The 16,230-nt window shown below is 40.2% G+C and overlaps 1 protein-coding gene across 1 annotated transcript in view; it reads left to right on the top strand.

Annotated features, from left to right (window-relative positions):
* Window positions 1–6,184: 6,184 nt before the first annotated feature.
* Window positions 6,185–16,230, top strand: part of LOC122544686 — a 45,823-nt gene continuing 35,777 nt past the window's right edge. The window contains exons 1-3 of the mRNA XM_043683959.1: window positions 6,185–6,445; window positions 12,765–12,832; window positions 15,637–15,686. Of these exons, the coding sequence (XP_043539894.1) occupies window positions 15,656–15,686 (31 nt within the window). The 5' untranslated portion in view covers window positions 6,185–6,445; window positions 12,765–12,832; window positions 15,637–15,655. The remainder of the gene's footprint in view (window positions 6,446–12,764; window positions 12,833–15,636; window positions 15,687–16,230) is intronic.

Below are 16,230 nucleotides of genomic sequence, written 5' to 3'. Positions count from 1 at the left end.
GCACAGAGAAATTCAGCAGACCTGACAGCGTCTGTGCGAGCAACAGAAAGAGACATCCAGTTTGTGTCATACCTTATATACACAGAAAGTGCTGGAGAAATTCAGGAAGTCTGGCAGCATCTATGGAGACAGGGAGAGAGAAACTAGAGTTAACACTGCAGGTTATAAACACAGAAAGTGTTGGAGAAAGTCTGCATGTCCGACAGGGAACTTAGAATGCATCTGGATGGGTAAATGAATAGGAAGGGTTTGGAGGAATATGGACCAGGCATTGGCAGGTGGGACTAGATTGAGTTCGGATATCTGGTCGGCATGGACGAGGTGGACCGAAAGGTCTGCTTCCGTGCTGTGCATCTCTATGACTCTATGACCCTGTGACATGTGGAGAGAGGGAGAGAAAGAAAAAGAGTTCCTGTGACACATCACAAAGACAGAAAGTGCGGGAGAAACTCAGTAGAATTTGTGGAGAGAGGGAAAGAGGTGAAAGACAGAGTTATTGTGACAGACTGTAAGCATAGAACGTGCTGGAGAAACTCAGTAGGTCTGGCAGCACCTTTTAAGAGAAAGGGAGGTAAAACAAAACCTGAACAACCCTCCTTGTGAGCAGTCAAATTAAAAGTATAATTGCTCTCAAAATATCACAAAGATGAGTCTTAAATTTAATCATTGATTGATTTGCTTGTGTGAGAGTTAGCTGTTTTTAAATGGCATTTCTGAGAAGAAACAGATGTCAAGAAACAGATGCAAAATGTATGACTGGAGTTATTACTTCTATTTGTTCCTTTGTTTGATTCACATTGTCTTCCTTTCTTTTTCTTTTAGCACTTCGAATCATGGCTTCTCTCACTGTTTCTAAAGGTTAGTAAACACGTCTTGCTGCAACATTCATGCAGTGATTGCAATGTTTGAAGGCAGTGTTAAAAAGCATAAATGACAATCAGTGTAACGGTATTCTTTTTTTATTTTATTGGTAGTTAAGCTCTGCTTGAATGCACACTGAAATGAACGTCACTTCAAATAGTCCATTTTAGGCTCCGTTGTGAAACAGCTTCTCGCTTTGTTAGTGCCCTGACAGGACAATGCAAACAATTTGGACCTGAGTAACATATTTTACGTTCGGTTTAAACATTATACTTTTAGTCTTGATACACCAGTAGATATTCAGTCAACAAATTGTCAGCGTCACAACAACACACAGCACCTTACCTTGTCAATTCAAGTAATTAAAAGCCCACTATTATGGAAAGGAAATTAGGCTACTATTATAGATGCATTCAGATAAGATAGTCATAAATAAATACTGTAAATCGCCCAATTGGAACTCAGCTGTTTGAATCGTACTCACAAACAACGATTTTCACCTTAAAACACTTCAATTGCTATGTAAATAAGCAAGCTTGGATGGTGATAATCATGTGAACAATGTATCCATGATTTTCACAGAACTAAGTGATAATCATCAGATGAATAAGTTACTTCCATTACTGTACTGATGTTGAAGGGGGCAGGGAGAGCACTACTACAAGATGTAAACGTGATTTACCAGTTGCTCCTATAATAAAATATTTCTTTTAAATTATAATTTCTTTCATTCTTATTTTATGCATGCACATATGAGTTACTAAAGTAACTACAGATGAAAAACAAGCTATTCTTTTTCAGGCAATTTGTTTCGACCTTCAACTATTACAGACTAATGTGTGTATAATATTTCAGAGGGTCATTATAGGTGACATCGTCTATATATAGCATCCTGCAAGAAATGAGTGTCTAGTATTCCAGATGTGCTAAAGGACAAGACTGAGAGTAATTGGGAGAGAAGTGGCAGCAACATTGGGAGTGCAAATTGGCATTGACTCTATTACATTTAGCAGAAAAAGATATCTCATCCATTGTGGTGCACCAGAGCAATTATGATTATTTTGAAAATTTCAGACTTTGCCTTTGATCCCTTCTCCATTTTATTAGGCATTTGTGACTTCCTTAAGGAGGTGTCACATTTCTTACATTCTTGAGTACATACTTTTACAGTCGAATAATCCAAAATTAAAGTGCCAATGGATTAGAAGCAGATTTAGTTACAGTGTACAGAATCTTGTATCCCCTTGAGTAATCACTTTGGTGACAGGGACACATTTAAAGAGGCAGGTGGTTGGTCCATGGGACTCTGTCACCATCCAACCTCCATCCAATGTCGTCTGTGACCAGCCTGGGGGTGGCCTTTCCACTCCACTGCTAACTAAGGCCCCTCATCCCACAGCCACTCGTATTAACCAAGTGGTGGGAAAGGGGTTCACTATGTGAGCAGCATAACAAACAAATTGTGGCATGTTTCTCTGCTTTTTCTTTGGAGGGGCCTTCTATCAAAAGCAATAAGGGCCTTAATAAGAAACCTAGCATTGGAACGGAGGTGGGGAGAGACCACTGAGAGTATTCTCCCACCCCAACCCCTCCCCCCATCCATGTTCTAACCCATCTGCCTTATGACAATCTTTTCCACAGCCCTGTTCCTGCCATCACTCAGCTGTGCCTAGATTATCCTTCAAGGCCTTGCAGCCACCATTTCTTCCATGGGGCCATGAAGTACATGGAAACTGTCAGCCTTTGTTCTGGAGAAGGGTCACCAGACTCGAAACATTAACTCTGCTTTCTCTCTGCAGATACTGCCAGACTTGCTGCGTTTCTTCAGCAATTTCTGTTCATGTTTCAGATTTCCTGCATCCGTAGATATTCGTTTTATGTCAGCTTTTGTTGGCAGCTTTTGACAAGCAGGACTTTGACCTCTGTTGTGCTTAATCCTATGGGAATCATGATTTGGAGATGCTGGTGTTGGACTGGGGTGTACAATGTTAAAAATCACCAACACCAGGTTATTGTTCAAAAGGTTTATTTGGAAAGTTTAGCTTTGGAGCACTGTTCCTTCATCAGGTGTTGTGGAGTATAAGATCGTAAGGCACAGAATTTATGACAAACGTTTACAGTTTCATGCAATTGAAATTATATCTTGAAAAAGACCTGGATTGCTTGTTAGGTCTCTCATTGTTTAGAATGACCATATGAGAGAGAGTTTGTGTATGAGAGAGGGTCTGTTGTGTGTGTGTGTGTGTGTGTTAGTGCGTTAGTGTGTGTGTGTTAGTGTGTGTGTGTGTGTGTGTGTGTGTGTTGACGTGAAGGTCAAAGGAAGCCGAATATTGTCATGAGACTTTCATTGGAAGCTGTCACTTGAGTTGAAAATATTAAAATTCTCTGCACATTTCACCGCAGATGTGAAAACTCTTGGGTTTCTCTGTTTAGAAGCAGCAAAGCAAAGGCTATTGTGTGTGTGTGTGTGTGTGTTGACGTGAAGGTCAAAGGAAGCCGAATATTGTCATGAGACTTTCATTGGAAGCTGTCACTTGAGTTGAAAATATTAAAATTCTCTGCACATTTCACCGCAGATGTGAAAACTCTTGGGTTTCTCTGTTTAGAAGCAGCAAAGCAAAGGCTATTTCTGGAGCGCGGACGACTGGCAAACTGTGTTCTGCTCCCTTTGAAATTGGCCCCAGTGTAACCGAAATGTACACGTCTGTATACAATCTGAGAGGAGCTGGGGAAGTTATGCAACACAGTGATCCACTGCATCTTAACGTGATCGGTAAGTGTTTGCAACATTCGTATGAGGTAGAATGACATTTTTAAAATAAAAAAATGCTTTTGTAGGAGGCATGGTTAGTAGCCTTGCGGATGACACGACAGTTGGTGATATACTCGACAGTGCAGAAGATTATAACGGGATCTTGATCAAGTGGGCCAGTGGACTGGGGAATGATAGATGGAGTTCAAGTCAGGTGAAAGTGAGATGTTGCATTTTGTTAAGACCAACCAGGGCAAGACTTACGCAATTGATGATGACGTTGTTGGGAGTATTGTCGACACGAGAAACGTACAGGTGAAGTTGCATAGTTCATTGGAAGTGGTATTACAAGTAGAAAGGGTGGTAAAGAAGCCGTTTGGCACACTGAACTTCATCGGTCAAAACATTGAGTACATTGAGTTGGGGCTTCACGTTACAGCTGTACACGGCATGGATAAGTTCGAATTTGGTCACCCTGCTATAGGAGAAATGTTAATAAACTGCAAATTGTGCAGAAAAGATTTACAAGGGTGTTGCAGAGACTGGCCTCTTTCTGCACCAGAATAATTATGTGATTTTCTAAAGTAACACCAGAGAGATCAGCCAGAATCGATGGCAGGAATTATATTCTTGAAAAGTCAGGGAATTGTGAAATCCCTGTTGCTTAACATCACATCTATCCTTAAGAGTGTCAACGTGTACGTTTGATTGCATTATTTTCAAGTAAATTGAAACATGCAATTCTTTCTATCTATCAATAAAAGATCTAAAATGCCTTCTGATTTTTGGTCATTTCTAAACAATTAGGGGAAGGTTCTCCATGTTGTTACAGTTGCCCATTATTGCCCAATAGAGTCTTAGAGTCATACAACATGGAAACAGGAAATTTCAACCCAACTCTTACATGTTGACCCGGTTTCCCAAACTAAAGCAGCTGCGTTTGCCTGTTTTTGGCCCAAATCCTTCCAAAACTTTCATTTCCATGTTCCTGTCCAAATGTATTTGCGATGTTGTAATTGTATCCACGTTGACCACTTCCTCTCAACTCGTTCCATGTTAAATCTCTCCTCTCTTAACTTGTGTTTGTGCTTTCTACGTTTGGGCTTCCCTTCGCAGAGAAATGTACCTTGGATATTCACGTTATGCGTGCCTCTCATGATTTTATAAACTTCTATGAGTTCGACACAATGTCTTATACACTCCAATGAAATAAAGTCCCAACCTATCCAGCTTTTCCTTATAACTCAAAAACTTCTATCTCTGTAACATCATCGTAATTCCTTTTTGCATCTTTTCCAGTTCAATAACAGGGTGACCAGATTGTATGCAGTCCTGCAAATGTGGTCCTATTGCAGTCTTGTTCAACTTTGACATGAAGTCCTAAGTGAATTTCTCAATGCTCTGACTGAAAAAGGCAAGCATGCCCAATGCTTCCGTCACCGCTCTTTCTACCTGTGACGCCACGTCAATGAATTATGTTCCAGCAAACCGAAGTGTCTGTGTTCGACTGCACGCCCGAGGGCCCGAAACTTAATTGCGTAGGTCTTGCCGTACATTGTCTTACCAAAGTGCAACGCCTCGCAGTTATCTAAATTTAACTACAGCTGCTATTTCATGGCCAACTGCACCAGTTGTTTACGTTCCCTTTGACCTCTGTGACAATCTTCTAAGCTGCTTATTATACCACTTACCTTGCTGTTGTTTGCAAATCTTCTAATCATGGATCCTCTATAGCTCTCTCACAGCACGTTGTTAACATATTCTGCCTGACACAAATATACCATATGTCTATTTATTATGCTAAAATGCAATAGATCACTGAGTTGCAAAGCTTCCAGCTTCCCAGCTTCGTTCAGATTGCATCCAAATGTGTATGTCTCTCACACTGCCTGCAACTGCAAAGGAAGTGAAACACAATTTGCCGCTCATCTGCCCTCCAGAAATAGCCTCCAGTTCGCTGCTTCGAAATAGAGAAACCCACAAATATTCAGAGATGCTGTGAAATGTGCAGAGAATGATAAGTTTCACCTCGCACGACAGATTCTAACGACCGCCTCAGCGTGATTTTCAACTTCCTTTGACCTTCATGTTAGCACGCATCTCTCTCTCCTCCCACCCTCTCTCCCCCTGTCTCTCTCTGTGTCTCTATCTCTCTCTCACGCACAGGCGTTCTTTCTCACAAGCGCATGCACGTTGTATATTTGCGATCAACAAGTTTTTTGGAGAGACGGTACAGAACAAAAGTCTTCAAGGTTCCAGTGATGCAGTCCCCATTTCTAAGCCAGGAGAACCCTGGGTTTCAGATCCCACAAAATCGCCAGGAAAGTGTCTTAGCTCTGTGAACAGGAGTTAGATCTGTTGTGTTATGTTCCAGAAACGATTAGATCCTTGGGGGGAGGGGGAGAGTTAGCGAGCGGGGGTGGCGGCGGAGTTGGATGGAGATATATAAATGTTTTCTTTTATCTTAATTTGCTAATTTTGGGATGGGTCGTACATCCTTAAGACGTTCACAAATATTGGAGATCAGAGGATTTGATGCACAGCTCTCTAACATTTTGAGAACCACAAAACTATAATTGGATTGTGTGTATTATTCTTTCATAGGTAATAAAGGACTGTTGCCCGAAAGGTCGATCTTACTGCTCCTCGGTCGCTGCCTGAACTGCTGTGCTCTTCCAGCACCACTTATCCAGCATCTGGTTTCCAGCATCTGCAGTCATTGTTTTTACCTAATAAACATCACTTGTCCACCATTAATTTCCCATGAGACCATAGGATATAAAAGCAGAAATCGACCATTTGGGACATCGCTCTACCATTTGACCATGGCTGGTATGTTCCTCAAACTCATTTTCTGCCTTCTCCCTGTAAACTTTGATTTACTTGCCAATCTGTCTTTTCTACCTAATTCCTTTATCTATGTCTGCCTTAAATATACTCAGTGGCATGGCTGCCACAGCTCTCTGCAATGTGTTTTACCAGTTCACCGTTACCTGGCTGAAGAAATTCCTTCTCATCTCAGTTGTCCCTTCACTATGAAACCACGTGCCCAGATTGTAGTCTTTCCTATTAGTGGAAACATCTGCTCTACAGCGACCCTATTCAGAGCTTTCAGTATCCAGTCCCAGAGGAGAAATGAAGAGTCAGCCAGATAAAATGTGAGTCTGGAGACATCTGTAGGACCAGACTAGATAAGGAGGGCAGATTTCCGTACCTACAGTGAATAATCAATACAGTTTGCCATTGTCATAAATGTTTTAATAACGGATAACATTTTTTTTGCATTCAAATTCCACTATCTGCCAGGGTGGTATTCATACCCAGGTCATCAGAACATTATCTGAATCTCTGGGTTCATAGCGTTGGTATAAATATTGAGACCTCTTGATTTATTTTTATTATTTCTAAGCTATTTTTCCCAGTTTATAATCGCATATTTCCAATTGTACTTTTGTCTTACAAGTTAAACAGTTCAGACTCTACTCATTGCAGTTTAAAAGAATCAAATGTGATCCAATTGAAACATACAGGATTTTGACAGGGTCAATTCGGAAATGATATTTAAACCTCACGGGAGAGTCTAGAAACAGGAGGCTCAGACTCAGAATGAAGGGATGACAATTAAGTTGACGTGGGATTCTTTTGTCTCAGACGACTGTGCATCTTTGGAAGTACTTGCCATAGAGAGCTGAATCAAGGGTTAAGGGGAATAGAGCAAGAAAACACACGTGAGGAATATTGGATCTACTGCGATTCTATGGAATGCAGAGCAGGTTTGAGAAGCCAAATGGCCTAATCCTGTTTCAATTTCAGATTATCATAGAATTCCCTAAAGTGTGGAAACAGACAATTTGGCCCAAATGATCTACACCAACATTCCAAAGAGTAACCCATCCAGTCCCATTCCCCTACATTTACCCCTGACTAATGCATCCAAAGCACACATCCCTGGATTCTGTGGGCAAATTAGCATGTATAATTCATAAAAACTGCACATCTTTGGATTGTGGGAGGAAACCCACTCAGGCACAAGGAGAATGTCCAAACCCCAAGCAAACCGTCACCAGAGATTGGAATTAATACAAATCCCTGGCGCTGTGAGACAGCAGTGCTAACCACTCAGCCACTGTGCCACCCCTTGTCTGAGTATCTTGTCTGAATGCTGTCTAATATTCACTTAATCTCCTCTCTGTAAGGGTGGATCTGCAGCTTCTTGAATTGACAAGGGAAGGTGATGAGTGTTGTTTTGACCCTGATGAATCTTTGATTGAATAGGTCGTGGTGCATCATACAGGACTAAAAGCATAATGTTAAAACCTATCGCAGCAGTGGACAGGTAAAAGATGTTCCAATGCTTCAAAGTCTTTGCATTATGCCATTACTGTACCAACAAGGCAATGTAGCAAATTGCCTACTTTATAACGGACTCTGAATTGTATTGTCTTGCTGTGACGTTCTTCCCAGTGTCTACGTAAGAAGATCTTGTATTCCAATGAAATTATCCATATTCTGGTTGTCATTTATGCTTCGTTGTACTGATTTCGAATTTCCATTTACTGCCATGATTTTCGCATAAAAATAACTTTACTAGCCTGAAGAAATAGCGAGAGAAGTCATTATACGTGAAGTGGAAATAAATAGAAAAAATGTACAATGGCAGTTTTATTCATTTCAATCACACCAAGGAACAAATAAATGCCGTTATTCCAGCAACACTCATTGCAACTGTTTCTTGGCATTTGACTTATTTTCTAAAAAAAGGTTATTTGACAACCTTTAATGCTCAGAAACACAAAACAAGCAATAATTAAAGTAAAGGCACATCCTTTTTGATTTTTCACATAAATTATATTATCAATTTCATTGTTCATAACACGAGGTGTTATGGGTCTGAAGAAAGGTTACTGATATCAGACATAACTCTCTGTTCTGCATTCTGGTCTATTACCCTGATGTACAAATGTAAGCTATGATTTGTCTGATCACCAAAACAATTCAATTCACTGAATCTCAGCACATGTGGCAATAATAAATTAAGTGGAATAAAAAGAAATGTTTGCTCTCTCTCCTCACATAGTTATTGCCGGACATGCTGAGACTGTCCAACACCATCTGTGTATTTAACCGAAAACCTTAACTCGGTTTTTTCACTTTCTCTCCAGACAGATTTTCCCAGACCTGCTGAGTATCTCCAGCACTCTGGGTTTATACCTGTGATGTTATCTCTGTTTCACTCTCTCATTCCACAGATGCTGCCAGACATGTTGAGTTTCTTCAGCAAATCTTCGTGTTTTCTTTTCAAAGTTCCTGTGTCCGACAGTGTCTTGTTTTTATGCAACATTTACCCTCCTTTACAATTGTGATACTTAATTCGCACTTTGATGAAAAGGAGACATGACACTACTTACAAAATAAAATAAAGTACGTAATTAAGTACATCATTAAGAGAATATCACTGCTGGAAATAGGGCATAGACGGGAAAAGAGAAATAAATTAATATTTAAAATAAGAGTAGAATCTACAGAGGCGATGAATGTACACACAAAACTGAATCGACAAAGGAATGTGATGAGTGTACTTATGACTGATTAGATACTGATGGATCATTGGGGACTAAACGTGTAACGTTTAAACTTAACACAACATGGGACAGACAAAAGTGTTACAAAATTCAAATCCCTTGTTTTTGGAGGTGGTCGGACAGGGCAGAGAAAACGTCGAGGGGTTGTCTTGATTTCATTTTTACGTTCGATTAAAGTTTTTATGTATGTTCAAATATTATTGATAATAGTGTGAATTTCTAGATTTGAAAATTATCAATTAACTGAATAGATGAATTATTTAGCATTGTTTTCAATGTTATTATCAATACGAAATAATTCACAGTGGAAAATCTATGGGAAAACTGTAAGGCAGAAATTACTGGCACTTGATCTGCTGTGCAGAGAATATGGCCTGGGAGCAAAAGAACGTAATCCACTCATAAGCTCTGATGTATATCCTTGTGGCTGTTTGTAGAACATTTGAATATCAAAATATGATACGGCTATTCGACCCATTCAAGTGAATCAATTGTCATAGGTCATAGTCTACCTCAAAGACAATTTCCCATAGTATCTCCATAGCTATGAATGACCTTTTGAGTTGTCCCTTTCTTCCTTGATCATGCTCAAGAATTGCGTTTCTATAACCCTCAAGAATAGCAATTTCCAAATATCTCAACATTCTCTTCGGGAACAGTGCCATCTTGCATTCAATCTTAAATGACTTATCGCTTTTTGTGAAATTCAACAGCAAATGTGTTGGGATAGTGGCAAAGTGGGAACGCGAGTAAAACAGAATTGATTGATTGTTTGAATCATGACAGGGAAGTTTTGAGAGGAGCGCAGGGGCGAGGAGAAAAAAAAACGTCGAAGAAGCAGGATGTGATAGCACTGGGAGAGTGTGCAGTGGGAGATTTACCACGATGTTACCCTGGGCGTAGGTCAGATTCAGGAAAGGAGAGAGATTGGACAGAATGGGGCCACTTCTGTTATACCACGGGAGATTGAAAGGGTTTGATAAAACAATGAGGAGCATAGACGCAGTAGACAGGAAGAAACTTTTCCCTCTTGATGGAGGGATGAACAATGGGCTGGGGAAAACAGAGACTGAACATAAGTGGTAGGAGCTTCAGAGAGTGGTGAGGAACCTAGGATTCTCTACATGTAAGGCTGGAAGAAGCAGAAACCCTCATCATACTGAAATATTTAGATATGCATTTGTAATGCCAAGGCTATGGGCCAAGTGCTGGGAAAATGGGATTCCAGAATAGTGAGATCGGTGGTTTTCACTAGCACGTACTTCTTGGGCTGAATGGACTTCTTCCAGTGTTGTAGGTCTCCATGACACCATTTTTCCTGTCTAGAGCCACCATCGAATCTTATCAGTATCCGTCCTATTCTGAACGTAAGATGCTTTTAAAAGTTTGAACGATATCCTATTCGTGATCGTGAGAATGAAGGGAGAATGTGTTTGAGAAACTTTTCAGAGATGATTGAGTTTTCCTCCTATATCTTGTGGTCTTTAAAAAATGCCTTTTTGCAAGATTCTGCTGCTGTCAAACAGGTTACATCTAATGAAATATAAGAAAGTCAGTCGTCAAAATGCACACAAAATCATTCCACAAATAAATGATTGAACAAACTTTTTTTTGATTGAGTAAGCCACAACTATTGATATTATAAAGATGTTCCCTGCTCTCTTCCTGTTTTATTTTAATGAGACATTGGATATTTATTTTTCATCCCTGTGTCACTGTCAACTGATTAATGGGTCAGTTCAATATTTCTGATTCAGTTATCCAAAACGAAATTTGCACATCGTTATATTTCTGTGTGTAAAAAATAGTAAATGGGAATATAAATGTTATCCTACTGATAAAATGTCATCAAGTTAGACTGGCTTCACCTCTGGAAAGTGATTCCTATAACTAAGAACTGTACAGATTGCAAAACGAATTTGGACAACATTTCAGCATTTACTTGCTTGAATGTATTGTACTTTGAATCTTTCTGTTTAGTACGTTCTGTGCACTACACTAGTAGGATCTCTACACAAGTGAAAAATAAATATAACCAAAACTCGGTGAGCAGGAAGCAACAGTTCACAGTGAGCTATCAAAAATAGTCACCGACGTGACATCTCAAACAGAGCTTCAGGCACAGTTTCAGAACGCAACAGCGGTTATCAGGCAAAATTCCGTCTTCAGACATATCGGATTAGGCATCAGCAAATGAAGCAATCATTTTGGCTTTATATGTGGGCGGTGTGTATGTGTCTGTGTATCTATTAAAAAGAGTCTGCGTGAGTGAGTGCATGTGTGTGAATGAATGTGTTAGAGAGTGTGATGCGCGTTTTCAAAATGACACACAAGTGTGTATGTGTCTCTGTGTGTATGTGTGTGTATGTGTGTGGGGGGGTCTGTCTGTCTATGTGCATGTGCGTGTATTAAAAAAAGTCTGTGTGAGTGAGTGTATGTGTGTAAATCAATATGTCAGGGAATATAGTGTGCGTTGTGAGCATGACAGTTTCTGTGTGTGTGTGTCTGTCTGTGTAAGAGAGAATATCTGCATCTGTGCGTGTATGCATGAGTTTTTGTGCATTGGAGAGAAATTGCATCCGTGCAAAAGAGAAAGACAGAATGTTGATAGGAGACACAGAGTTAACCTTCAAGCCTGGAGATACAGGTAGTGCTGGAGATACTCAGCAGGCTGGCAGCATCTGTGGAGAGAGAGAGAGAGAGATTTAATCTTCAAATTTTTCTTAAACATTCTGGAATTCTGAGATGGATCAATCATTAAGAATTTATGGTAAAGTCCAACAACAATTCAAAATTCCCATAACGCGTTAACTCTTCTTCATTCTGTCTCCATAGATGGTGCCAGGCCTGTTCAGTTTCTTCACCACTTTCTGTGTTTGTAACCGATAACTTTAACTCTTTTTTTCTCTCTCGCTCGCTCCACAGATATTGCCAGACCTGCAGAGTTACTCCAGCACTGTCTTTGTTGGTAATCTGTAACGTTTACTCTACATCTCTTATCAGCAAACACATATGCACTCAGTATCTCTCTCTCTCTCTCTCACACACACACACACAGTCTAGCTCTCTCTTGCACACACACTTGCTCTGTAACAAACACACACTTATTCATTCTTACATTCCTATACATGCACACATTTTCCCTCACAGGCACACATTCTGTCAGCCTGAAAACAAACTCACTCATTCGCACGTGCACGTATATATGCATACAGTTTCAACACACATTCTATCAGTCTGAAAATACAAACTTCAATTTCTCAGACATATATGTGCACATATATATATATTGTCTTACACGCAAACACCTGCACTCTCATTCACTCACACATGTACATTCTCTCTCTCATGCACTCACAGACTTTATTGATGGACACATGGATCTACGCTCACATATTCACAGCTACAATTACTGATACCCAATGGAAATAGAATGTTACCTGATAATCGTTGCTTAGTTCTTAAATTGTGGATGGAGTTCACAGTTTGGCCTGTCACGTAGGTGACTATTTTCGAAAGCTCAATGTAACCATTATTTCCTGCTCACTGTATGTTGGTTTTTTATCGAGCAGATATGCAGCATAAGCAGGGAACAGAACGGTACTGAGAGTAAGACTTCAACAAGACATTCGAGCCGGTATGTGCTAAGTTTGTGTCACAAATACTTTTTACACTCTGTACAGCTTTTAGATGTAGGACAAGAATCCAGAGGTGAGGGCTATCCACCCAACTTGATAATAGTTTGTCCGGCGTTTAAGAGGTTATGTAGTGTTTAATGTTTTTAGATACAGAAATATAGCTAAGTGCGATTTTTGCTTTCGATGAAAGCAACAGAAACATTTTACTGATGTTTTAATCTGTTGATGGTAGCACAGGGAAACTCTTTCCACAGAAGCAAAATAAATATACAATTGCACTTTAATTTAAAAAAGAATACAGAGAGAGCAGGAACGTCTCACTGAAATCAATCCTTGTAGCTAAATCATTGTTATAAGAAATGCGTACTAATCATTATAACATTTGTTTGTGGAATATTGTTGTGTGCATTTTGACTGACGTCCTACAGAATACCAGTGATAGCTTTTATTGGCTGTATCCTGTTTGGCAGCAGCAAAGGATTGTAAAAGTGGTTATTTAAGATCATAAGATAAAGGAGCAAAACCTAATCATAGCTGATGTGTTCCTCAACTGCATTCGTGTGTCATTTCGCCATAACACTTGATTCCCTTACTAACCTCTCTCTGTCTTAAAGACACTCCGTGAATTGTCCTCCACGGCAATGAGTTCCACAGAATCATGACTCTTTGTTTGAAAAAAAATCCTCCTTTTCTCGGTTTAAGTGAGTTGTCACTTCACCCCGAGGACTGTCCTCGGGTTGTAGTCTCTCCTATTTGTGGAAACATCTCCGCAAACTCTGTCTTAGTATTCTTTGAATCACCATCAGATCCCACTAAATCCCCTCCTTCTATGACACATTCAGTACAGATCCAAAGGCATATGACAAAGTCCTAATTCCCAGAATCATGAATAGGGATCGTGGTCAAAGTATTAAAGTTCTGCTGGAATCATAATAAGTTGGTTATCGATCAGATCGCACAGTGACACTAGAAACAGAAACCGTCGAGTTCTTGAGATCTACAGAATAATAAAAAGAGGTCCATTAGCCCATTATGTGCGTGTCAGTCAAAAAACAACCACCTCATTATTCTCAAATCTGATTTTCCAAGCACATGGTGATAGCCTTTGTATCAGATGTACACATAAATATTTGCTCCATATGATCAGCGTTTCTGCCTTTCCCAGCCTTACAGAGATTTGCACATTCATAACCACCCTCGAAGTGAAAAGTGTTTTTGTCGCATCCCAATCGAAATCTCCTGCCCCTTACTTTCAATCTATTGACCTGCACATTTTTTTTGGAGTGTGGGAGGAAACCGGAGCACCCGGAGGAAACCCACGAAGACACGGGGAGAATGTGCAAACTCCATGCAGTCGGTCGCCTGAGGCGGGAATTGAACCCAGGTCTCTGGCGCTGTGAGGCAGCAGTGCTAACCACTGTGCCACCGTGCTGCCCACATTTGCTCCATATTTGCTCCATATGATCAGCGTTTCTGCCTTTCCCAACCTTACAGAGAGTTGCACATTCATAACCACCCTCTAAGTGAAAAGTGTTTTTGTTGCATCCCAATCGAAATCTCCTGCCCTTTACTTTCAATCTATTCTACTTCCCCCACCCCCTCCCGTCATTAATCCCTCCATCATAGTGGGAAAGTTTCTTTATAACTACCTTATCCATGCTTTCTCGTCATGTTATGCACCGCAGTCATACCCCCTCCCCCCACACCACCAAACACTTATTCTCCTCTGGTGTGAGGTAAACAACCACTGTCTGTCCAATTTCTCTCCATAACTGAAACTCTCCAGCCCCAAAGGCAATACCCTGATAAATTTTCATGTGCACCCTTTCCCAATGCTATCACATCCCTTTCATTTCTGTTTGTGTTTCCCAATCCTGGCCTCCTGTTAGAACTTTTCAGTCATGTTCCAAACACCGCTTCTTTTTGTTTTACTTCCCTTCCTACTTTCACGCCTTCCTCGATCCTGTCCCAACACCTTTGGTGTTGGATCACTGAATAACGGGTGGGTCATGTAGGACTAAGATCAGGAGGAAGCTGTTCCCCAAAACTGTGTTGTCACCTTTCGAAATCACTACCCTCATGGGCTATGGAAACTCTATTATTCTATTCAAGATAGAAATGGACAGCTCCAAGGAATATTCAATTGCATGCAGATATTGTGGGAAATTGCTTTGAAGTAGACAATCAGCTACAACCCAATTAATTTGCTTAAATGGGCTGAAAGACTTCTCCTATTCCTATATTGATGTCTTAGTCGAGTAGCCAGAACTGTTTTGAGCAGAGTCTATGTGTACATAATCTTCTGCGGCTCCCATCTTATAAGGTTCATGAAGCATATTATGCATTATTAATCACTGAGTCCTTGTTTAACGAAAAATCTGTTGCTTTGAATCACTTCTTGTCATTACAATTAACAAATAATAAGTAACTCGACTATTCAAGCAATTGATCATTTACTAATCTGGGAGATCCACACCAACCTCAGTAATATTTGTACATACATTGAAATGTTCATTGAGCGTAAAAACTCAAGATATCACCTTGGTACTGTCTCTACACCCCCAACAGGGCAAAGCGAAGAATTTGAAATTTTACCACAGCTTTTGTCTGTCCCGTGCTATTTTAATTTTAAATGTTTCACTTCCAGCCACCTATCATCCATCACGAGCTAACAAATCATAACTACACTGATCACCCTCCCTTGTCAATTCAGATAGATGTGTGTATGCACCAATCTCATCTGCAGTTTCTGCTCTTATTAAAAATAGTAATCCATGTTTTTTCTTCTGTCCCTTAAATCCAGCCGAGATATTCTGCGAAAGATGGGTTTGAATACATGCATTATTTTCTTCTGTAAGTAATGCAATATCTCCTTTTCTTAACATAGTACCCACAGTGGCAATAGAGGGAAAGCCTTGCATAAAAGCAAGATGCTGTAAGACGCTGGAAATCTGGAACAAACCCAGAGAATTGGTGGAGAAACTCAGCAGGTCTGACAGCGTCTGTGCGAGCATCAGAAAAATAACCATAGTTTTTGTTACAGGTTATAAACATAGAAAGTGCTGGAGAAATTTCGCAAATCTGGCATCATTTGTGGAGAGAGGGAGAGAGAAACTAGAGTTAACATTACAGGTTATAAACACAAAAAGTGCTGGAGAAATTCTGCATGTCTGACAGGGCACTTAAAATGCATCTGGATGGGTAAATGAATAGGATGGGTTTGGAGGGATATGTGCCAGGTGCTGGCAGGTGGGACTAGATTGAGTTGGGATATCTGGTGGGCATGGATGAGCTGGATCGAAAGGTCTGTTTCTGTGCTGTACTTCTCGATTACGCTGTGACTCTATGACATGTGGAGAGAGGGAGAGAAAGTAAAAGAGTTACTGTGACAGATCAT

The sequence above is a fragment of the Chiloscyllium plagiosum genome, chromosome 50 (genome assembly GCF_004010195.1).
Source record: "Chiloscyllium plagiosum isolate BGI_BamShark_2017 chromosome 50, ASM401019v2, whole genome shotgun sequence".
NCBI lineage: Eukaryota > Metazoa > Chordata > Chondrichthyes > Orectolobiformes > Hemiscylliidae > Chiloscyllium > Chiloscyllium plagiosum.
This window is presented reverse-complemented; position numbering and strand designations above follow the sequence as displayed.